The sequence below is a fragment of the Saccopteryx leptura genome, chromosome 2 (genome assembly GCF_036850995.1).
Source record: "Saccopteryx leptura isolate mSacLep1 chromosome 2, mSacLep1_pri_phased_curated, whole genome shotgun sequence".
Classification (NCBI taxonomy): domain Eukaryota; kingdom Metazoa; phylum Chordata; class Mammalia; order Chiroptera; family Emballonuridae; genus Saccopteryx; species Saccopteryx leptura.
In genome coordinates this window covers 329,795,930-329,820,668 of record NC_089504.1, presented here as the reverse complement: position 1 = coordinate 329,820,668, position 24,739 = coordinate 329,795,930, and the positions used below count along the sequence as shown (strand labels likewise).

The 24,739-nt window shown below is 49.7% G+C and overlaps 1 protein-coding gene across 3 annotated transcripts in view; it reads left to right on the top strand.

Moving 5' to 3' along the window:
• Positions 1-24,739, top strand: part of PITPNM3 (PITPNM family member 3) — an 84,077-nt gene that overhangs the window by 7,274 nt on the left and 52,064 nt on the right. For all 3 annotated transcript variants that reach the window (XR_010748878.1, XM_066363389.1, XM_066363390.1), the window contains exons 2-3: positions 6,977-7,072; positions 19,477-19,584. Coding sequence is in view for 2 of the 3 variants with exons in the window: in XM_066363389.1 (XP_066219486.1) it covers positions 6,977-7,072; positions 19,477-19,584 (204 nt within the window). In the remaining variant the exon portion in view is untranslated. The remainder of the gene's footprint in view (positions 1-6,976; positions 7,073-19,476; positions 19,585-24,739) is intronic.

Here is a 24,739-nt window from a genome sequence, read left to right as displayed (position 1 = left end):
CGCAGGGAATCATCGAGGTCCTTGCTCAGGGAGGGGCTGCCCGCCTGCTTGCTGTAGGCTCATTGGTCGCCTTTGATGCGCTCACCAGAGAGCTGTTCTAATGGTTGAGGTGGGATCTCTGAAAGCACGCCCAGCATCCTCCATGGAATCTGTGACCCCAACCTGGCCTACCCAGGCCCTGCTTGGGTGCCTGGGCCCCCAACTTCCTTTCCCCACTTCCCACAGGGGGTCCTGGGATGACTGGAAGGAGTGTCTTTCTGCAGATGCGGAGGGGCCCCTCTGACCCCTCTTTTGGGGTTCCCTCTGCTTCCTGCTGCCCTCCTGAGGAGGCTGCAGGTGGCAGAGCCACCAGTGGCAGATGCTGTGGGAGCTCCCTTTAGAGGGAGGAGAAAGTTTCTTCCTTATGGAGCAGGAGTCTGGAGGGACAGAGTGGGGGACATCTGGGCCTTGGGAGGATTGTTCCAAGTAACTCGGCACTGTTGGGAGCTGAATTGGCAGAGCAAGTGAGAGTACAATAGATAGCCAAAGCTATTAATCACTAATTAGTTCCTAAATAAGGTAATTAAAGGGGACTTAAATGGCATATTTATGAGATACCAGCAGGTCTTCAAAAAGCACATCTTTTCCAAAGCAACTGATTTGGCCAACCGTGTCCTGGTGGGAGACCAAGATTCTAATCCCACTCAGCCTGCCCCCCCCCCCCAGAACAAAGAACCTGACTGGCAGGTCAGCTTCCTCCTCCTCCGAGCTTCCCTTTTCTCATCTGCAAACAGGGATCAAGGCCTTTCTTTGCTGACCTCACTGGGCTGTTGTAAAGAGAATAAGAAGTGAAGGCCATGCAAATCCCTGGCAGTGGTGGGAGATGCTGCATAGCATTTAGTGTTAGCCATGAAAACATCCTTGAAGTCATTATATACAGCCCTTGGATGGCGCCCAGTGCAGTTGATGGCCGGGGTGAAGCTGAAATTGGTGGCAGGAGTTATTTCTTGGTGGTTTGCCAAATTTGTGGCTCGGCCTGTGACTGGGTAAAGGCTTGGTTTGTGGCTTGGTCTGTGATTAGTTTCACAGCTTGGTTTGAGATTGGGGTTGTAGCCTGGTCTGCAGCAGGGTCTCAGTTTGTTCAGTGATTATGGTTGTGACTTGAACTGTGGCCATCTCAAGGTTCAGGCTGTGGTTGAAGTCAAGGTTGAGGTTGTGGCTCATCTCAGGGTAATTCTGCAGCCCGGAGACACAGTCTCAATCCTTGAGTCCACCCCTGAACTGATGGAGCTGGATTCCTTTCGGGTTCTTCAGGATCTAGGCTCCAGCTGCTGGGAGCCCCAGCAGACAGACCCTTCTGGGACTCCTGGCATGTCCCCTGAAACAGCTTAGCACACAAGCTCATCAGTGGCGCATACAGCATTTTGGGAGATAGTTAGGATGTGTTTCTATAGCAACCAACCCCCGACCAGCACTGGTTTCCTTCAATAATGCCTTTTTCTGGAAGCAGCATTTCCTGGCCTCTCCCTCCCAGGACGGCCCACAGCCCCTTGAAGTCTTCGCATGGGCTCGTTGGCCCTGGGCTGGGCTGGTTCCCACACTCATCCTGACCCAGAGAAGGACCTGGGGACCTGCTCTGTGAGATACCTTCCCTGAGGGGGCTCTCCTCACATCTACCCCATGCGGGGCCATGCTGAGCATAACAAGAGCTTTCTCTGTGCCCATCCCTGGACTGGGAGAGGAATGAGGATATGGGCCTGGAGAGGATTCCTATCAATTGCCTGCCTTGGGGGAACACCCAGCCCAGTGGGGCAGGCAGGCTGGGGTCCAGCCTGGGGTAGGTGCTCTGGTGAACACGGGCAAAGGATGATTTGGGACACAGCTCGAGGTTTCAGGGGAAGACAAGACACGGCCAAAGGCAGCTATGCTGGGAGAGAAGAGAGAAGTACCAGCCATGCACCAGGAGCCCCCACAAGCATTGGGAGACAGGCACGCCCAGCTTCAGGGTGCGGAGGGCAGTTCCTGTTTTTCCCTTTGGACTCCCATTCCAGGGGCCCACGGAGGAGAGGGGCTCATCCTTAGGCGCTTCCACGTAGGAAAGGACCAAAGAAAGGTCCATGGATCATCGTGATTACTTATGTTATTTAATAAGCCCTCTTAGAGTACGGAGTGCCAGTCCTTTTGCTAAACCTTTTGCAAATATTCATCCATTTGATCTCATTGCCACCCTATGTAAGTACCATTATTACTCCCATTTTACAGAGGAGGAAACTGAGGCACAGAGTGGTGTATAGTGACATTACTAAGATCCTCAATTGATAAGCGGGAGAGCTGGGATTTGAACCAGCGCTCAGTGGGAGTAGGAGTGGGACAGTGGTTCTCAGGCTCCCGAGGGAGGGGCAGAGAAGGGGAGGACCTTCAGAGTCACGGTGCCTGTGGGAGCCTCACACAGACCACACGTCTCACACTCTACATTCTGCATGTGGACCCTGGGCCCCAGGTCAGAACTGAGAAGCAGGGAGGTGTGATCTAAATGTGCATTTTGAGTCTCTGTGGGTGTGAGAGAGAGAGAGAGAGAGGCTATATGTGGATGTGTGAGAGGCTGTGTGCTCTCGGGCTGGGGCTGCCTGGGGTCCCAGTTTGGGCAGAGCACCCACAGCAGGCTCCCTTCCCTCTGTCCATCTGCCTAGTCCTCTGTCGCTGGGAACCACAGTTGAGGGGGAAGATGGGACTATGCAGTGGATGGCCTGAGCCAGGACCTCTGGCTGCACCCCTTCTGGGCAGATCTAGGCCTGTGACAAGATCCAGAAGACCATGCTGGACCTGCAGGCAGTGGGTAGGTGGGCCAGGAGACAGAGGGGTTGGCTCCAGCTCTGTGGGGAGATTAGGGCATCATGCGCTGTGAAGGATCATTTCTTTCTCTCTGGATTGCTGGGACAGGGTTGAGACAGTCCCCTTTCTCTTCTACCCTGATTTAGAGTTTTTAGAAAGTGTGGTAGTGAAGGTGGGACAGAAGGATGTCGGCTAGAGGGTGTAGGTGGGTCTTTGAAGGTACAGAAGGACCCCTGCAACCTTGGGGAGGCCCCTGAAGGCTGCCTGGAAGCCCCACTGGGCACAGGTAGGAGCCAGAGCCTGGTCTAAACCTTGGTCTTACATCTGATGCCACCATCTTCTGAGTGCCAGGCAGTGGATGATCTTATTTAAATCTCCTAACTGTGAGGTAAGAATTATGACACCCACTTTACAGATGGGAAAAGTGAGGCTCAGAGAGGTTAGTTTGCTTCAGGTCATAGACTACTGAGCATTGTGTTTGTGCTGCTCCAAAGCCCATGTTCTCACTTTTCTGCTAAAGTGTCACCCATGGCTGGGAGCTGATGTGCGTATGTCTGTAAAAGCGGGGGCAATGAGGGGACAGTGCATGGGAACATGTGCACGCATGTGTCTCAGGGATGGCTCTGGAAGGGGGCATTGCTGGTGGGGGGGCCTTCCACTCCCCACGGATCTTCACACAGACACAGGATGCCCTGACACTAATTTGCAAACCCGGTGGGAAGATGACTCTGGAACTGGGCGAGGGTGCCTGGGGAACAGCCAGGGCAGGCCGCTGGCCCCTTGCCCACCAGGACAGTAGCAGCTAGGAGGGTTATTTTGGCCAAGAGAGAGGACACCTGGAACCCCCACCCTGAGGACTAATACAGAGCATGCAATATGGTGGTCCTGAGCACAGACCCTGAAGTCAGATGGACCTGGGTTCAAATCCTGCCTCCATCACGTACTAGCTTTATGACCTTGAGCAAAGGACTTTTCATCTCTGAGGCTTTATTTCCCTAGTTGTAAGGTGGGGATTCGTGATGTCCACTTCACAGAGCTTGGTTAGGATAGAGAATACCTGTGAAGTATCTAGCAGAGTGTATTTACTCATCAGGTCATTTCCATTAATTTGCTTGCTTGCCAAAAACACTACTTGGCCCTATTCCTCCTAGGACCACACACTGGACACAAAAAATGCAGAAAGGCATAGAGCAGGACCCGCCTCAAGGTGACTGAACTTCTGGGCCTTTGCCATTGCTGTTTTCAAATCATGGTGTCCACTTTCTTTTTCTTTTTCAATTTTTATTATTATTTTTTTGGTGCCTACCTTTTTTGACTCTCAAGACTATGTGCGGCCTGTAGCACACCTGCCTCTGTCCCCACCCCACCCCTCAGGAGATGTCCTGGCCCTCTTGGGCAGCTCTATCCCCTGTCCCTGCAGTGCGTGGGTAAGTCTGTAGGTAAGGGTTGGAACCTTAAAACCCACCTGTTCCGAGCTCCCGTCCACCACAGGCCACACTTCCGGCTCCCTTTCCTCTCCCACCCCCTCCTCTATCTGTCTCCACCTCATCACAGCCTCCAGCCACATGGCTTTCCTTTTACCCCTCGGATGTGCCAAGTTCACGTGCAGCTTTGCCCTGCAGTTCCTTCTTCCTGGAAGCCTCTCATCCATGCACCCTGCTGTCCACCCCGCATCAGTGCGTGAAGGAGTGTGCGTGCACACACACACTAGTGCTTAGCATGTCTGGCTCTTTCTCATCATTCAAGCCCCCACTCCTCTGACATCTTTCCAGAAAGGTCTTCCACTCACACCCCTCCCCAGATATTCTGTCCATTGCTTTTTTCCTTTTTTTGAAATATGATCTTTGCCATTTGCTAAAAAATTCTGCAAGCTGGAGGAAGAGCTGAGGGATCATCTCCCATCCAGGAGCCAGGTGACAGCTGCTTGCTAGCAGTATCCGTTTGTCTAGGTTCTTTTTTCTTTAAGGGCAGATAGCTGAGATGCCCCCATGTGCCTGCTTTTCCAGAGGTTGTTTCGGGCGGTCCTTGCCTGAGAGGAGGGAGTGACGGGTAGCATATTTAAAGAAACTGATAGTGTATGTTTATAAACTAGCACATTTTGAAAACAAAGAGGATAACAGTAAAGAAGAAAAAAATATGCCCTTGAAAAGAAATTCACATAGAGATTTTGACCAAAAGAAGAGTCAACAATCAGGTAAAGGGTCATCCGAAAGGAGAGTCACAGTGTTAGTTCAGCATTTGTCACTCAAATGAGTGACAGATCCATGTGTTCACACCTGTCTATCCTTTAGGCTGGAGGAGGGAGATCATGGCGGAGGGTGAAGGGAGAGGTGTTATTATGATTATTTTAATTTTTTTAAACTGTTGTAATTAATAAACTTTAAAAGAGAAGAAGAGAGAGAGGGAGGGAGAAACATTGATTTATTGTCCCACTTATTTATGCACTCATTAGTTGATTCTTGTCTGTGTCCTGACTGGGGATCAAACCCACAACCTTGGCACGTGGGATGATGCTCTAACCAACTGAGCTACCCGGCCAGGCATTTCATTTAATCTTTACGACAGGGTCATGAGATAGGTATGAGCTATCTTCACTTTACAGCTGAGGAAACTGAGGCACAGAGAGGTGAAGGGACTTATCTGACATCACACAGTTTCTAGTAGGTGAGGCCCGAGCTTGCATTCATGCCTCTTCAACCTCAGAGCCTGAACTCCTAACTTACGTGTTGCGCGTATCCTCATTATGCAGATATGAGTATGTTTTTTTCCAAAATGAGGTCAAAAGGAACATACTGTCCTGGGATCTACCTGCATTTTTTTCCCTCCTAACCGTACCCACAGGCATCTTTCCATGTCCATCCCTAAGGAGCTGCCAGTCCCTTGTGGCACTTCTTGCAGGTTTTTGGTGTTACCAGAATACTGAGATGGTCGACTGTATACTTCCATTTTTGTATACCTCTCTAATTCTCCTCGAGGAAAATACCAGGTCAGTTTTCTTCTAACATGTCTATGGTTTTAATTTTTACAATTAGAATTTAATCCATCTGCAGTCTCCAGGATTTCATGTGTCAAGAGAGCACATGCTAGGTTCCATGTGGGTCCCAAAGAGCCCAGTGGAGGGAGCTCAGAGAATGGGGAGCAGGGAGAGAGGCTCTTGTCTGCAGCTCTGGCTCTGGCTCCCCTCGACCCCTGGTCCCAGGGCAGCAGGAGGGTTGGGGCATAGTTCAGGGAAGGGGCCACATTTTCTGTGTGCCCTTGTTTCTCCCTGTTCCGGAGAACCCTCAGTCCATGTCCTGGCCTCTGTAGATACAATGCAATACAATAATAATAGCAATTTCCATGACTGAGAGTTCTGAGATACAGGCCTAAGCACGCATTATTTCTGTCTTCTGAGCTCGAGATTGATTGTTGTCAACATTCTATAGATAGGGAAACTGAGGCTGCTGTATGGAAAGGGAAAGGCTTGCAAGTGGCAGAGATGCGGCAGAGCTGAAGCTCAGGTTCCTTTCTCTTAGTTCAGGGTTCCTCCCTCTACTGGAGGCTGCAGTCTTGGCCTGGCCTGCACAAGTTGTATGCAGTGGACATTACTAGTACTGATCAGGGTCTCTGCTTCCCCCTCCTCCACCCTCTTGAATTGGGATAGCCATGTGACTTGCCTTAGCCAATGACATGTACAGAAGAAGCATACTGCTTGTGGGAAGGGGCATTGATGACTGTGATTTCCTGTGCTCTTCTTTCCTGGTTCAGTAGACTTTGAAGTCTCATTCTGAGATGGTGGCATCATAAGGTGACCACCATGAACAGAGTCTCCTTCCATTCTGCGTGTGAGCGAGAAAGGAACCACCGTTGTCTTAGCAGCTGGGACCATTTGTGGGAAACACAGGGAAACTAACCTTATGCTTCCTGGTACACTGTGCCACCTTGCCAATGTCTCATAACTGTCTGGTCTCAGTTTTAGTGCCTGTAAAATGGGCACACTTGTTGCTGCCCTGTTGGGTTTACATGAAACCGCAGTGGGGGGAGGGCTCTGGGAGGTGCTGCGTTCCAGGAGGGGGAGGACGTGCAGGGTGCTGACTGACCCTTGGTTCAGAGGCCGTCTTGGTTTACCTCTTTCATGCCAAGTCATGGTGTCAGGCTTGGTTAACAGGAGTGTTCCCTTTGGCAGGTGGCCCTACCCCGGGCGGCGGTGCACCCTGGCACCTTCAAAATGTCCTCAGTGACTCAGTGGAGAGCTCAGATGATGAATTCTTCGATGCTAGAGGTGAGTGAACACCATCTTCCCATCACTGGCTGGCTGATCTTTCTGGAGCCCCGAGAACAAATTGGGGGCTAGTATCTCTCCCGACTCAGACACTGCAGGTCCACACTTCATACTGACCCCGTCTGTGGGTTCCCCGAGGGTGGGGCTCAGCCTTCACTCACTTACTCTTTGAGATATTTATGGAGTCCCTCATATAGTTCTGGAGCTGTACCAGGTGCTCACAATACAGCTGTAAACTAACAGTCATGGTCACTGCCCTCATCAAGCTTATGGTCTTAGTGGGAGAGGCACGTGTTAGACAGTTACAAAGAGAAACCCAATCCCAAGTGGGGAGTAACGCCACTGAGTAAAAAGTACCAGCTGTCAATAGAAAAAGTGATAAACAGGGGCACCTAACTGAGCCGGGTGGGGAAGGTCATTGGCATCCTCTCTGCAGAACTAGAGGGAGCAGTCGGCTAGGTGAGGCCTGGGAGAAAGACTTCGAGACAGGAAACAGGAGGTAGGATGGTGCTGAAGCAGGAGAGATGGGGGCATTCCAGGAATTGAAGGAGGCCCGCCTCGCATGGCAGGGAGGTGGTGAGCAAGGGGAAGAGGAGAAAGGTGGCTGCCTATGGCCCAGAGAGTCTCCTGGAAGATTAGCCCACGGGAGGGGAACTGCGCTGCAGGTAGGGACCAGTTAGAGAGACTGTTGCAGCCGTTCAGTCGAGCGGTGATGGTGGGCAGGGCGCCAGCTCCGCCCCAGTGCTGAGTGCATGGCCAGCACACAGGACATAGCAAGGGGCACTTTATTTATTTATGTATTTATTTTGTATTTTTCCGAAGCTGGAAACGGGGAGAGACAGTCAGACAGACTCCCGCATGCACCCGACCAGGATCCACCCGGCACGCCCACCACGGGCGACGCTCTGCCCACCAGGGGGTGATGCTCTGCCCCTCCGGGGCGTCGCTCTGTTGCGACCAGAGCCACTCTAGCGCCTGGGGCAGAGGCCAAGGAGCCATCCCCAGCGCCCGGGCCATCTTTGCTCCAATGGAGCCTCGCTGCGGGAGGGGAAGAGGGAGACAGAGAGGAAGGGGAGGGGGAGGGGTGGAGAAGCAGATGAGCGCTTCTCCTGTGTGCCCTGGCCGGGAATTGAATCCGGGACCCCTTGCACGCCAGGCCAATGCTCTACCACTGAGCCAACTGGCCAGGGCGCAAGGGGCACTTTTTAAGCAGGGCTGGAAGAACAAGAAGCATCATAGAAATTGCATAAGAGGGCAGCAAAGAGGGTGGGCCTTTCAGGCAGAGCGGTCAGTGTGGACAAAGGCTCAGGGCCCAGAACGCGCAGGGCAGGTGTGGGGACCAGCGGGAGGCGGAGTCTGGCTGGAATTTAGGAGAGGGGACCCTCGCAGCTGCGCTCACCTGGGCTGTGTGGGAGTAGGTGGGAAGAACAGGAACCTCCTCTCGGACCCAGGAGGGTCCCAAGTTTTCACTTGTCTGACTTGGTCCCAGTCTGGGAAGTCACCATATCTGAGGGCTTCACTTCCTTCTGAGATGGGACCAACTTTGAAATGCCTGTCAAAATTGGGTCCTGACAGAGAAACAGACTGTGCTGGGAAGTCATCTGGACCCAGATAAGCACACTTGGGACAGAGGTTCATCCTTGGCATTGGCTTGTTTGTGGTCTTGGGCAGGTCTCTTACCTGCTCTGGGCCTCAGTTCTGCCTTTGGCTGTGTGCCGCCAGAAGCGGAGAGGACCCGGTCGAGGTGGTTGGGGGCAGCACAGCTGGGTGGTGGGATGCTGTCTGGCTCCAGCCTCCCTCATTCTTTGCGCTGGGCAGAGAACACCCTCCCTGATGCCAACCCTAAACTAGTCCGTTTTGGGCTCGTTTCCCGTCTCCCATTGGAGTGGCTGCCAGGACTGAGTTCCTCCGTAGCAACTAAGCCACAGTGTAGCAACAGTGGTTTCAGTATTTTGATGCTTAGAGCACATTTATTTACAATACTTGTGCAGTTCATTAGGGCTCTACATTCCCAGATGACAATGCTGGCTTGCTGTGGGAGGTGGCAGGCGGCTGTGGGTGAACTGGGTCAGCTCCCTGTCCATCCCTCGGGGCCCTGCTCACCTGCTTTCCCTGGGGGCTGCTGTGGACACATCTGCTCTCTTCCCTGTTGACTGCTGCCTCCTTCACTCTCTGTCCTCCCCTCCTATGATCTCACTGTTCAGCCTGCAGTTCCCAAATTGGCCTTGTTGCTCTCCTCCTCTCTCATGGGAAGGCCACCGTCTCCATTTCTTCCTTCCAGTATCTCATCTCCTCCCGTCTCCCCACCTCCGGCTTTCCTTCTCTTCACTTCCCAGGATTCTGGACTCTCCCGTCTCCTTCCCAGTCGCCCACCCCTCGGCACTCCCTACCAGCCTCGTAGACCTGCTGCCTCCTCCGTCTCCCCCCTTCCTTCCAGCGCACCTGCGGCCCTCGGCCACAGGCACTGCCCCGCAGGCTGCTGGGACCCTCTTTAGTTCTGAGTTGCCAACTCCTGACCACCTGCCTGTTCCATGCGGCCTCCCTGGATGAGATCTTTTCACATTTCCTTGGCTCAAGGTAGTAAGAGGTGAAGCCATCCTCCTCCTCTGCCCCCAGGGGCTGGTCCTGGCCCCACCTGGCCTGCTTTCTCAGCACCGGGACCAGGCCCTGGGTGTCCGGCTTCCTGAGCGTTCTGTGAAGGGCCACCTATCTGGCCTCTTTTTTCTAGCTAGGCTGAGCCCTGACTCTGAGCTGGGCGGAAGTGTCTGTCCCCACCTGAGCAGGACTCTGCACCTTGCTGCCTGTGCGGGTCCAGCTCCAGCTGCGGTGGGGCCACACTGAACAAATCCCTTGAATATTATGTCTTCCTCCTCAGTGCACTGATGTGGAAACGGAGGCCAGACCATCAAAGGGGCCTCTCAAGATCCCACAGCAGGGCAGGGAGGAGGGGCAGGAACCCAGGAGTTCTATGTTCAGATCACGCCTTTGTCTTTGACTTTGTTACAGAAACATGGGCCTTCTTCCCTTCCCTCCTTCCTCAAGCTCTAGCCCATTGGCCCGGCACTGGGTTTACCGGTGGAATGAGAGACCTTCACGGCTCGTGGTCTAGTAGCAGATGGGAGACTCTTAGGCTGTAGAGGCTCGGTTGTATATGTAAGACACAGGAGGGAGTGGGGCTCAGGCAGGAGGAGTAGGGACCGTTTGGGTCTATAACACTGGGCAGCATGTTGGCTCTTCAGGCCAAGACAACAGGTCCGGCACCTCCGGGGTGGCTGATGCCCCTGATGGATGCTGCAGGGTGGGCCATGGGGTCCAGGATCCAGACCCAGAACAGGTACCACTCCCTCTCTTGTCGTTACAGTGAAAGGACATCTGGGGAGCCATGGCCCGGTCCGCCAAGGTTGGAGGGCAGAGTGAAGGGATGGGCCTCACACACAGACCATGCAGAGCTGGGGGGTGCATGCAGGTGTTTGAGTTCATCACCTCAGCCCATTTTACAGGCTGGGAAAGTGGGGCCAAGGACTGGGAAACTTGCTCAGGGTCACCCAGAGTCAGAGAGAATTCAGACTCGCTCATTCACTCTTTCCAATGTTTCTGAGTATCTACCCATCAAGCACCAGGCAGAATTCCAGTTGTTGGGGAGACAGGGGCAAACAGATCCTGTCCCAGCCCTCACAGCGCCTGCAGTTTACTGTGGATGGATGGTGGGCGGTAAGACAATATACAAGCGTGTAAACTATATTGATCATTACCATAAATAAAATAATGTAGAGGAACAGACACCTCACCAAAGAGGATACATGAGTGACAAAAAATTAAAATATGCTCAACATCATTAGTCATTAGATGTAAATTAAATACAATTAAAACCCACAATGAGATACCACTACACCCCTATTAGGACAGCTAATTAAAACAACTGGTCAGGACATGGAGGAACTGGAACTTTCAAACTCTGCTGATGGGGATGTGCAAGGGTACAGCCATTTTAGAAAGAGGATTGCAGCTTCTTAAGAAGTTAATCAAAGTTAACGACCCCATGAGCCAGCCCTTCCACTCCTAGATAATTTACCCAAGGGGAAAGAGAGCATCTGTTCACCTAAGACACATCCCTAAATGTTTCTAGCAGCTTTATTTATTATAGCCCCAAACTGAAGACAAGTCAAAGGTACATCAGAGGGTGAATAGATAAACAAATGGTGGTACAGTCATGCGACGAAATACTACTCGGTAATAAGAGGGAACCACCTACGATGCGCGCACCATGTGCTGAATCTCAAAATAAGCACGCTGAGTAGCAGGACTCAGAGAAGGAGTGCATACTGTATGATTCCATTAATGCCAAACCAGAAAATGCAAACGGATCCATAGTGACAGGAGCAGATCAATGGTTGCCTGGGGGCGAGAAGGAGGGATTAAAAGGGACAGGGGACAACTCCTGCGGGTGATGGATCCACGGTCACTGTCTTGATTAGGGTGATGGTTTTACAGGTATCTGCACATGTCCAAATTTATCAAATTGTACATCCTATTTTTTTTAATTGGAAGATCTGATTGACTTTATTGAGCAATTTATGAATTGAGCAGCAGCCTACATAGTAAATAATGGAGAGGTACTCCCTCAAATTGTACATATTAAGTACATATACTTAATTGAATGTTGATTATATCTCAGTAATACTGTTTTAAAAAGTGGAGAAACTTGCCCTGGCTGGATAGCTTAGTTGGTTAGAGCATCGTTCTAAAACACAGAGGTTGCCAGTTCGATCCCCAATCAGGGCACACACAGGAATGGATTGATGTGCCTGTCTCTTTCTCCCTTCCTTTCTCTTTGCTAAAATTAATTTTAAAAAAATTTAAAGAAAGTGGAGAAACTTCATCCAATATAACATAAGCAGACTTGGTCTTGAGCTGAGAAGTGATTAACAAGAAATGAACCAAGTGAATATCTGGGGGGAACAGTGTTCTGGACAGTGGGAACAGCCAGCACAAAGCTTTTACCAGAGGAATGAGCAGGAAGGCGGGTGTCCCAGGAGTGAGGAAAGGGGGTGCCCAGGTAGGGTCCTCGGCCCACTGCCCAGGGTGGGGAGGGAGAGCAGACCCGAACCAGTAACTTCAGGACATGCGTTCCTGCCCAGGCTCAGAGGTGACCCTGGGTGTCTCTGCCCAGAAGGGTTCCAGAGACTCAGATTTCAGGATCTCTGGTGCAGGATGGACCCACCCAATGCAAGCATGCCTGAGCCTTGAGTAAAGCTCTCATTGTGGGTGATGAGGATTGCGGGGTGACAGGTGGTCTGGCCAGAAACCGTGGGTAAAAAGAGCTTAGTGGCCAAGGAGGGACAGCCCAGATGTCATATGGTTCCTGGCCAGGAAATGCTGAGCGCCAGGGAGAAAATGGAGATGTTCTTTTTTTTTTTTTTAAAGATAGTTCCCAGCTTTTTAAAATATGAAGCATTTTTTAACCTATCCACTTTTTCATTTTTAAATTCTTGATATTACAGAACCAAACTAAAACTTATTAACATTCTACTCTTAACATTTCTTAAGACAAACAGAAATACAATTCATGAGCCAAAAACCCAAAACAAAACTAAAAATAGGCAAAAGCTTATAAAAGTAAATATGGATCCCAGCATTAATGGCTGAACAGAGAATATGATTTTTAAACTCTTAGGGGATGATAAAGTTGTGTAGAAACCGAACATTTACAAATTATTTAAAATCTGGAACCACTGACCGGAAACGACACAGTTGGATCATGGGAAAACAGCAGAAAGGGGTTATGAATGGACCTGCTGTGTTCTAGCTTCACTCTATGCCCTGCTCAGAGGAGAATGCCCTTTGGAGTTACCATTCCTCTACGGGTGCAGGTTGAGACTAGAATGACCATGGTGGCACCGGCTGAGTTTACTGGGGCTGCGGTTGGGTGTGTCACGCATGAGTCATCTACGGCCTGTTTCTACAGTAAAGTGTATGTCTTACTTAGAAATATCAGCTGCATTCTTAACTTTAACCTTCTACTTAGGTGCAATAAATAGTCCAGTTAGAGGAATCTTGAAAGTCACCAAGCATCTGGGTACAAACAGAGGCTCCTTCTTACGATGAACTCAGCTGGTGGAAGATAGTGTTAATGGGAAAAGCTGTGAGATAGCCGCCTGGTCCCGAGGCACTGGCTTTTTAAAGCCCTGTTGGCAGCAGTGCCCAAGGCCATTCCCTCACTTTCATGGGATCTGTTTGTTTTCTGTTGACTTTTGTCACCAGCATCTAAACAACAAACCCTCCTCCCGCTATGAATACCTGAACAAGCACAAGCAGGCCAGGTCCTGACAGTGACAAAGGGAATGTTGGCAGCGCTGGGGTGAGAACAGAGGTGAGGAGCGGGTTGAAAGGAGCCAGGGTTTGTTGCCTGGGCTCATCTGGCCCTGGGTAGCTAGACCAAGAGCAAAGCATGGAACTCCCTCCCGTGGTGGGGGAGGGAAATCCTCCTGAGTGTGAAGACGGACATTTTTCCTGTGTTGTCTTCTGTGTCCTTTGCGCCCTCTCCCTCTCTCTCTCTCTCTCTCTCTCTCTCTCTCTCCCTCTCTCTTTCTGCATCTTGTGACCCTCCCCCCTCCCCTCCCCACACCTGGCAGGAGGCTAGGGGCCTGGGAGCTGGTCTCCGTCTTACAGAGACCAGGCTTCCTGCTCTAACTCCCTCGTTTCCCGCAGTGGTCTGGACAGGAAGGTGGCACAGAAGAAATCCTCCCGTTTCACAGACAAAGGTGCCAAGGCAGGGGCGGGCCTCTGAGGGAACGAGGGACACATCCCAGGTCTCCTCCTCCTGCTCTGGCTTTTGCTGTGATGACATGACTTCTGGAACCCCCAAGTCAGGGGAGAGGAGGGGAAAGTGGTGCAGGTCAGTTGGGGTCCGGCCACTGGCTGACCTCGGGCAAGCCTTGAGCCTCTGGGTCCCAGGGCCCTCCCACACTGCCTGGGGTGTCTGTCTCGTGGGCGCAGTGGGAGGACAGTGCTGTGGGAAGCTGGTCCCGGGAGCCTGCTCAGAAGCGAATCCCAGCCCTCCCTCTCACGGGCGGAGGGCAAGGGAAAACAGATGCTGGCCCCAGAGGTTTCCAGAGGCGGCCTGAGTGGGGACCCCTCCACTGGTGTGGGGGTCAACAATATTAATACTTTTCATCCCAACTCTACGTTCTTTCAGGCTGAGCTAATAACCAAAATAACAGGAGAAAATCAAAGTTTAACACACATGCATGGGGAATTGACAGAGGCATGAAAATTCCAGACAGTGAGGCAGCAGTGGGAATAGAAGACATTTTTGGATAAAAGGGACAGAACAGGGTATTAGATTTCAGAAGTGAGAATGGGCCATTTACAGAGAGTAGAGGGAGAGTGGAACTCACAGGGCAGGCCAATCCTTGCTGGGTGACTTGGGGATAATGGGACACAGGGTGTCTAGCTCACTGGCACCTGTCTGTGGCCTTCTATTTACCATACATAATTCAAATTAAGCTAAGGTGACATCCTAAACTCTCCTTCCTGAAGCAGGTTTGTCTGTTTGAATCTCTTGGGCAGGAAAAGGGGGAAGTTCAAAGGTTCTTTCTGAGTTTTGTTTCTTTTTTTTTTTTTTTTTTCAGAGACAGAGAGAGAGAGAGAGAGAGAGTCAGAGAGAGGGATAGATAGGGACAGACAGGAACGGAGAGAGATGAGAAGCATCAATCATTAGTTTTTTGTTGCGACACCTTAGTTGTTCATTGATTGCTTTCTCATATGTGCCTTGACCGCGGGCCTTCAGCAGACTGAGTAACCCCTTGATCGAGCCAGCGACCTTGGGTTCAAGTTGGTGAGCTTTTGCTCAAACCAGATGAGCCTGTGCTCAAGCTGGCAACCTCAGGGTCTCGAACCTGGGTCTTCCGCATCCCAGTCCGACGCTCTATCCACTGCACCACCGCCTGGTCAGGCCTGAGTTCTGTTTCTTAATAGCTTAAAATCAATATTCCAAAAAGCAGCTTTACCGTGGCAGAATTTTGATCCCTTCACTGCAAGGAACAGAGAGTAGCGGTGATGGCCACAGGTGGGGGTGAGGCGAGGTTAAACAGCACCAGGGGAAGGTTAACACTCTTGTCTCCCAGAGGCCCCAGAACAATGCATTTCCAAGCCCTTGGAAAAACTGACGCCCTGGGCCTGATGCAGAGGGTGATATATGGTACTGGACTGGCCAACTGTAGAAGAGGACCATACCCTTAGCTCCATGAGTTGGAGGCGAAGTCTTCCTGATGTGGGACAAGGAGATTCCCTGCTCTGAAGTCCCATGGATCCAGCAGAAACAGGCCCGGGGTGGGAAGAAAGGCTTTCCTATGGCATGGGAGGGTGTGCTTTGGTCAGGGGTCAGTCTGGGGTCAAGGCCAGTGTTTTGGTTTCCTCTGGGTGGGATTCAGCCTGACACCTAGTCTGGACAGGGACTGGGACTTAGTTGGGGTGACATAAATTCCTGTGTTCGGCCTCTGTGGACCCTGATGGAGGCACGTACCACAGTGAAGGGGAGTAGAGCGAAGACCTGAAGCTCTGGTTTGCCTGAATGACTCCAGGAGGTGCAGTCTTCCGTGTGTGTGTGTGTGTGTGTGTGTGTGTGTGTGTGTGTGTGTGTGTGTGTGTTTTCATTGCCTCTCAGGGAACAAGCCCATTGTTGGCAGAGTGAGAACTGAAGGCTGAGTGTTGAGAGCAGGGGGCAGAAGAGAGCCCTGTAAAAGGTGGGGCGGGGAGCAGCCAGAGAAACAGGGATGCGGTAGAGAGGCGGGAGTGCCAGGAAGTCAAGGAAAAGACGAGGAAACAGAGGGAGAGCGAGCAAGAGAGACCAGAGAGGGTGGGAGAGAGGGGCACGCACACACTCGCGCGCATACACGCGCACGCGCATACACGCGCACACATGCACACCAGAGAGAGTCGAAAGGGAGACAGTAACTGAGAAGGAGAAAGAGACCAGAGAAAGCAAGAAAGACCTGCATAGGAAGAGAGGTCTTGAGGGGCAGGATACAGAGAAAGAAAAACTCAGAGAGTGAGAGAGACACATCCACCCAGAGAGAGGAGAGAGAGAGAGATGCTGGGATACAGAGAGGAAGCACAGAGTACGGGAGCAAGACTGGGGCCCGCCCAGAGAGGGGACAGATGTGACTGAGAGCACCAGGAGCCCGAGAGACAGAGAAATAAGAGGACCAGGAGGGACAGAGATCAATGGAAAGGGATCTGGTGAGACCGGATCTGAGTGGGCAGGGCCAGATGTCAAGCCTAAAGGAACATGATAGGAGTCAGAGGAGAAGATACATGGACTAGAAAGACAGACAAAAGACCGGAAGGAAGGATGGAGGAGAGTCACCCCCAACACTAGGAGGAGAGGACAGAGGCTGAGGATGGTGCAGAAGTAGGTGTGCTCAGACCTCAGAACCTGGGAGGACCCTCAGGGTTCTGATAGACTCATGCACTCCGCAGGGGTAGGGCTTACACATTGTATGAAAAGCAGAAGCTAGGATGGGCAGGCACCTGTTGAGCACCTGCTGCATGCTGGGCACTGCACCAGGAGCCCCAGAACGCTCATCTTCCTGCATCAGAGTTACTGACTTGTGTTTTTTCACAAAACTGTATTCCTACAGCATAGAGGCTGTGTCTCACACTTACATGGTAAGTGCTCAAAAATCCTCTCATTGTCAAATGAGTATTTGAATGAACAAGTGAACAACTGGATGCTTGTGGAACTGAGCCAGGAGACACAGACCCTCAAAGTAGGTTACAGGCTGACCCTGACTACGCCACTCTGGAGTTGGGGCAGAGTATTGTAGGGGCAGACCCCAACCTGCATGGTGAGCACTGGGGCATAGCACCACATGCTCTGACAGTGGGGTAATGATGGACCATCATCTCTCTGTGCTATTAGCCACCTCTGTACTCTTACTGTGTGCTAGTCATGCTTGGAAACACTTTACCTTCATTGTCTTATTTACACTCACAGCAATTCTTTGACATAGCCATGTCTATCATATGATTTTATAGATGAAACTGAGGCTCAGAAAGCAGAAGTTATTGTCGAAGGTCAGATATCTAGCAGGACTGAAAGGAGTCAACATAACAGGAGCTGAGCTCTTACCCCCTTCCCGATCCTGCTTCCCTCTGAGTAATACTACCTGATGTTTGTTCACAGCAATTTGGCTGGTGTGGGTTTTGCAAACGTAGTATATAATTGTCCTCATGACAGCTTGCTAGAAAGAGTTATAGAACCAGAGTTGTGATTCCCATTAAGAGATGAAAACATTGGGAGAGTTGAGAGATGTGTGCAAAGCACAGGCTCACAGGGAGCAGACCGGACTGGAAACTGCTCAGAGCTCCGCCCGACCCCAGTGCTGCTAAGAGGTGCGCACTGGTGCCCAGGTGGAATGTACCACTCAGAGTAAATTATCTGGGTGCGAGTGGTGTCTGGCTGGGGTGTTGGGCAGCCGATACAGGATGCCCAGGGCAGGCCCTCATGGGGACAGGATTTAAGAACTTTTGATGTAGTACATCTGGGTTTAAATCCTGGCTCTAGACAGTGACATTGGGTAAATTCTGGACTACTCCATGCCTTAAGTGGAGATAATAATAATTGTACCTTTTTAGTATTTTATGAGAATTAAATGAATTAATATTTTTAAAGTACTTGTAACAATTTCAGTAAATAGTAAGGATTTGATATGTTAAATAAATCAAATACATAAATAAATATGTAAATAAGACAGGAATCATCATCATCATCATCATCATCATCCTCATCCTCATCCAGATCCCAGCCAGAAATGGGCCTGGATTGCTGGAGTTCAGAACATCATCATCATCATCATTATCATCATCCAGATCCCAGCCAGAAATGGGCCTGGATTGCTGAGTTCTAGAGGAGTTCAGAACATCATCATCATCATCATCATCATCATCCAGATCCCAGCCAGAAATGGGCCTGGATTGCTGAGTTCTAGAGGAGTTCAGAACATCATCATCATCATCATCATCATCATCCAGATCCCAGCCGGAAATGGGCCTGGATTGCTGAGTTCTAGAGGAGTTCAGAACATCATCATCATCATCATCCTCATCCAGATCCCGGCCAGAAATGGGCCTGGATTACTGAGTCTAGAGGAGTTCAGAACATCATCATCATCATCATCATCATCCAGATCCCAGCCGGAAATGGGCCTGGATTGCTGAGTTCTAGAGGAGTTCAGAACTCTGGACAGCTCCTCAAGCTTCAGATCCATGTTGGTTCCACCTGCTCTGTAAAGTTCTTTGGCAGCGAAATGGGTCTCATCCATTTATTTTATTCTATTTTATTTTTATTTATTGATTTTAAAGACAGGAGAGGAGAAAGAGACAGACAGACAGAAACATCAATCTATTCCTGTATATGCCCTGACCGGGGATCGAACCAGCAACTTCTGTGTATCAGGATGACACTCCAACCAACTGAGCTATCTGGCCAGGACTTATTCCTTGATTCTGGGTTGTCATGAGCTTGATGATTCTCATGACACTCTAATGTCTATTCTATGAATGAGGACACAAAACTTTACTAGAAAAGCCTTTCAAAGAGAGAGTAGAGAACATTCCTGTAGATTTGTTCTTGAGGAAATGCCCCTTTCTGGGGTGCTCTCATCTGGGATGCCTGCACCAGATGTTTGGGAGCCAGGGACTTGTATTCAGTGTGGTTAGAGAATTTGGCCCCCATTGATTTCTCTCAGAGTAATTATGAAGCTCAGACTGAGAAAGAGCAAGGATAGAGACTGAAGGCATTAAAAAGGTCATAAGGTTGAGATGTTGGCTAATGGCTCCACACAGCTCAAGGCTGCTTAGAGCCAGAAGTCTTCTATTCTTCCAGTTACTCTAGAGCTGCCCCTGCCCCACTCAAATCTTGGTCCACTCAAATACTGATGGCAACACTTCTCACGTGAAGAAATACCATGACATCTCTCACTTATGACCACCCTCTATGCACCAGGACCTTCATACCCATTGTCTCTTTTGTCTTCACAATAAGTCTGTGAGTGAGACATTTCTAGCCCCATTTTACTGATAGAAAAACGGAAGCTCAGAAGGCAAGTAACTTACCCAAGGAACAACTTTTAGCGGTAGCAAGATTGGTTTTATTTTCCCCCAAAACACACTTTCTTTTAAGAAATATTTCTCTTAGGGCTTGGAATGGAGCCTTCTATGACTTTTTTAGCCTCTCTCATAACTTTCTTGCAATGAACAATTCCTGAATGTCTCATACCTGTCATAACTAAAGACACTTCGACTCAAAGGAAGACATAAGTACTCTCTCAGATACGTGCTCCTGGTAGGGCTGTCTGTACCCCGCCCTTTCTGCTCACGCTCATCTCCGCTCCTTCCTGCAGAGGAGGTAGCTGAAGGGAAGAGCGCCATCCTCATCGGGATGAGCCAGTGGAATTCAAACGACCTGGTGGAGCAGATGGAGACCATGGGCAAACTGGAGGAGCATCAAGGTGAGATTCTGCTTTTCCTGTGACCGGGGTGTGGACAAATGTGCATTGCAAGGTGGGCTGAAGTGCTGGCAATTTGGGGCTAGGATATGGGGCTTCCATGAAGAGTCATCTATTTGTCTGGGCACCTCCCTTCTCTGAGCCAATGACCCTTGCATTCTGTGACTTGCAGAAATCCTCTTGGGGGCTTCTGTGGCATTTTCTGTGGCAGAAAAGTTTCAGGGTACTTCAACAGAATGTCCTTTGTCCCCAGGAGCATGGGTAACTAAGGACAGATGGCAGGGTCCAAGCTCCTTGGACTGTCAGGCCTATGGTGTTGGAATCTGTTTGTTAAAGTAGGGTGGCAACTGCAGGAGCCTTTGAGGGGGCCAGGGATGAGGGGCAGCAGTGGGGTTATAACTTTTTTTGGCTGAGTTGTTGAAAGAGTATGTGGTTGGGAATTAAGCTAGGAGGCTTTTTATGGAGAGGAATTTTGACCAGGAGCTTAATCAGCAGACAAAGCAGGCATATCCTTTTAGGCATCCTTCCATCTGTCCATCTGATCACACTGCATCTCTAGCAGAATGTTTGTTAAGCATCTAGTGTGTATAAAGTTCTTGTAGGAGGGACCACAAGTGACTCAACTGAGGCCTCTGACTTGTGATGTGGCTCACAGTAGAAGTTAAAATATAAGGGAGTAAGGCTTAAGCTGAGGGTTGAAGGGCCCGGACGGGAGAGGCAGGAAATTTAGAAGGAGGCAGGAAATTTAGAAGGAGGCAGGAAATTTAGAAGGAGGCAGGAGAGGGGGCTCATAGAAGGATCCCTGACAGTGAAGCTATGGAGTCAGGCTTTGAAAGACAACTGGAGGATGTAGCTGAGGAGGTCTTAAAATCTGAGATGACGTTTGGGGAAGTCAAGGCTCAGAGGAACTGTAGGTGATTGAGGTGCAACTGGCATGAGGGACAGAGCTGGGGCCAGACCTGTCCCAGACCGAGGGTGCTGACCTCTGTATTTGTTCTCCTGAAGCCAGTTTTTTCCATCTCTCTCCCCACACCATATGTCACTTCTCTTGTTTCCTGTTTTCCTCATCTCTTTCCTTTCTCCCCTGGCCCTGTAATTCCTCAGGCTTGGTCTGGGTCAGAGCCGCTGGACTGGGGAAGGCAGTCCTTTCAGGAGCTGTTCAGTGGGTGGTCCTGGCCCAGCCCACGGGAAAGACATACTTGATGCTGGCCGTCACGGGGGTGGTTGTCTTGCCTGTAGCCTCTGTTCCTTTCCTCACCCCTCTTCTGTCGCTGTGGTTTGGAGCCCTCCCCATGCCACACTGTCCATCTGAGAATGGATAAGCCCAGGATGACTGTTCCATTTTACAAAGAAGAAATCCAGTGCTCAGAGGAGCTCTGTCTTGCCAAAGGTCCTCCAAGTTGGGGGAATCATCGTGCTTGGATCTCTAGTCTCTTGATTCCCAGACCAGGACTCCACCTCCCAAACCAGACTGAGGCCAGACACGGTCATGGGTTCCTGCGAAGTCAGGTCCAAGAAATCCAGTCTTAAAGGAACCTCCCCCCACCCCCAGAACACTGTTATATTCATAGGAAGGACAGACTTCGAGTCTGGTCATCGAGGCCAGTCCAGGGACAATTCTCCAGTCTTCATAGGCACCCATTTACAGGTGGACCCTCGTTTGCTCTTTCTTTCACCTCAGGAACCCAGGAAGGGCCAGAAGGGGTCATGGGTTCCAGGTGCTTCCCCAAGGCAATGCTTGGTGGCCATGAAAAGACAAACATAGACTTGTACTCACCATCCATCTGGTCATCCATTTCCCACCACCACCCTCACTTGTCTTTCAAAAAATACGTGACTCAGACACAGTGTGAGCCAAGCAGTGGTGAGCGATAGGCAGTGTGACTGGGAGGGCAGGGGAGAAGGAAGCGGAGGAGGGTGGTGGGAGAGGCCGGAACTGCAGCTTTGGCATCTAAGAGGTCTGCGTTTGAATCTTGGCCCTGCCAGCCTGCAGCTTTGTGACCAGAGAAAGTCACATCGCCTCTCTGAGCCTCAGCTTCTTCATCTGCAGAGTGGGGCTAATACAGAAGGTAGAGGGATTAAATGAGCTAACACGTGCAAAGTGCACTCAATAACAGGTGATTAGAACGCTGGAAGAGGGAGAGAAAAGCGAAGGATCGTGCACAAGTACAGTTCTAACAGACCTCAGAGTACTCACGAGAGGTTGAATTAGGGCAGTGCTTTCCTGAGTCAAGAATTGATGCTGTTTCTCCCGGTACAGAATGGGGAGCTGGAGGAAGAGAGAGAAGGGGGGGGGGTGGAAGAGGGAACCAGCCAAGTCTCCATCTCCTTTTGAGCCTCATTCCCCAGTGGATTGATAATGTGAATTCCCACAACACCACAGAACACACATTAATTTCATTCATTTCAACAGTCATTTATGGAGCCATGGCAGAGGCTCAATGCTATGCTAGAAGTGGGGGAAACAGACAGGAGCAGGCTGGTATTGTCCCTCTTTTAGGAGCTCACAGCAGAGAGGAAGACTACAGGACAGGCTGAGTAAGGGGCTTTAGGAGGGGCTCTGGGGACTATTTTGGGGAGAGAAAAGCCTGCAAATACGTCATAGGAAAGGCTAACATCAAAACTGGTGGTACAAACAGAGCTCTACTCCTGCCTCCTTCAAATTTCCTTCCCTGAAATGGGAGGCTCGACCCTCTTTCATGGCTCATGCTCTGGCCTATCAGATCTACCTCTGGTGATGACCCCCAAGTCCATCTCTGGCCAAGACCTTTCTCCTGGGCTCTTGACTTAGATTTTCAGGATCCTCCTACTTATCTCTATCTGGATGTCCTGAAGACCCTGCCTACTCTGTGAGTTCCAAATGGAGCCAATCTTTCCCCTCCCAAACCTTAATTATGTTTCAGTCCATCTTTTACCTCCTTAACCATGTAAAGCCTATGTTGCTTTGGTGCTACAACAGATGGACCATAATTTGTTTTACCATTCTGTGGTGATAGACATTAAAATTTTCCATTATTAAAAAAGCTACACGTGTCCCGGGCGGGTTGGCTCAGTGGATAGACTGTCAGCCCTGTATGCTGATGTCCTGGTTTGGATTCCCGGTCAGGGAACACAGGAGAAGTGACTATCTGCTTCTCTCCCCTCTCTCTCCTCCTTTCTTTTGTCCCCTCTCACAGCCAATGGCTCAACTGGTTTGAGCACCGGCCTCAGGCACTGAGTATAGCTCAGCTGATCGGAGCAATAGCCCCAGGTGGTGTTACTGGGTGGATCCCAGTTGGGGTGCATGTGGTAGTTTGTCTCTCTTTCTCCCCTCTTCTCTCTTAAAAATAAGCTACATATGCTGAAAGTATAAGCATTGACAACTGTAATAGATACTGCCAAAAAGTTTTCCAAAAAAACTGCGCAGATTTACATTCACACCAGCAATGGATTAGATTAGCCATTTCTCTACAATGTTACCAGACTTGATCTTATTAAACTTAAAAATTTTTACCTGATTGATGGGTGAAGATATTTCTTATTGTTTTGTTTTGTCTTTACTTGGTTGCTAGTAAAGCCTCTCTTCATAAATGTTTGCCCAAACCTATTTTCTTTTTCTCTCATCTTTTATTGGAGTATTTGTCTTTTTCTTTTTTTTTTTTTTTTTGCTATTTTCTGAAGCTGGAAACAGGGAGAGACAGTCAGACAGATTCCCGCATGCGCCCGACCGGGATCCACCCGGCACGCCCACCAGGGGTGATGCTCTGCCTACCAGGGGGCGATGCTCTGCCCATCCTGGGGGTCGCCATGTTGCGACCAGAGCCACTCTAGCGCCTGGGGCAGAGGCCAAGGAGCCATCCCCAGTGCCCGGGCCATCTTTGCTCCAGTGGAGCCTTGGCTGCGGGAGGGGAAGAGAGAGACAGAGAGGAAGGCGTGGCGGAGGGGTGGAGAAGCAAATGGGCGCTTCTCCTGTGTGCCCTGGCCGGGAATCGAACCCGGGTCCTCCGCACGCTAGGCCGACGCTCTACTGCTGAGCCAAGCGGCCAGGGCTGTATTTGTCTTTTTCTTATTGGTTTTTAGGAGTTCTTTACATATATTCTGGATATATAAATTATTTGTCTACTATGTATTTGAAATATTTGTCTCAAATCCTGACACATGACTGACTTTTCTTATTAGGGGTAATAGTTTGTCATTTGACTCTCTTGAGCTTTCTGAGTGTCATATCATTCACAAACCCTAATGGTTATATCCTTGCCAATATTTATACTGCTTGCTTATTTTTTATTAAATTCCATTGCACAGATAGTTGCTGAGTAGCAAGAATGATAGCAGGCTTTCTTGTTTGATCCTGACTGTAATGCTGTAACCCCTCCTCTTCCTCCTCCTCCTTCTCATTCTCCTGTTAAGCATATGGGAGGTATGATTTACATTCTATAACATTCACCCTTTTAGTGTGTAATTCTTACTGCTGCTGCTTAAATCCCATGACTTCCTCTTGGATTTACTTCCCTGTTCACTGGAAGAGCTCCTCAAGTAATTCTTTCAGATAGGGATTGTGAGAGTAACTTTCTAAGCCCTTGCATTTCTAAATGCGTCTATATTTTGCCTTCTCACTTGAATGCAAATTTGCTTGTGTTCATAATCATGTTCCCAACTATCTTTAAAGATATTCCTCATTGCCTTCTTGCATTTAGTGTTGTTGGTGAAAAGTCTGAGGTAACTTTGTAGTAAACTGATTTTTTTCTTTCCTTGAAAGTTTATGTTTTAAAATATTTACTCTTTGTCTGAAGTCACAAACAATGTTTGTGGGTGAGGTTTTGTAGCTTGTCACACCTGCACCTGTGTATTCTTTCTTCATTATTGTGACATTTTATTTCTTCAAGTATTTTTATTTATTTACTTATTTATTTTTATGTTTCCTCCTTTTACAACTTATATTAGATAGATGCTGGAACCATGTCTCAACTTGCTGTACCTATACTTATTTCTTGGTCCTTGCTGGGTCTGAAACTGTTCCTCCACTCTAACCTAACAAACTGCTCATCAATTTTCTCTTCCTCAGCTCTTTCCATTTTTCTGGTCAGCTCTTCTGTGGATGGTTTGTTTGTTTTTTTAAACAATTATTTTTTTTGCAAGTGGTTAAGCTGTGTACTGGCACCATTTGTTGAATAGACTA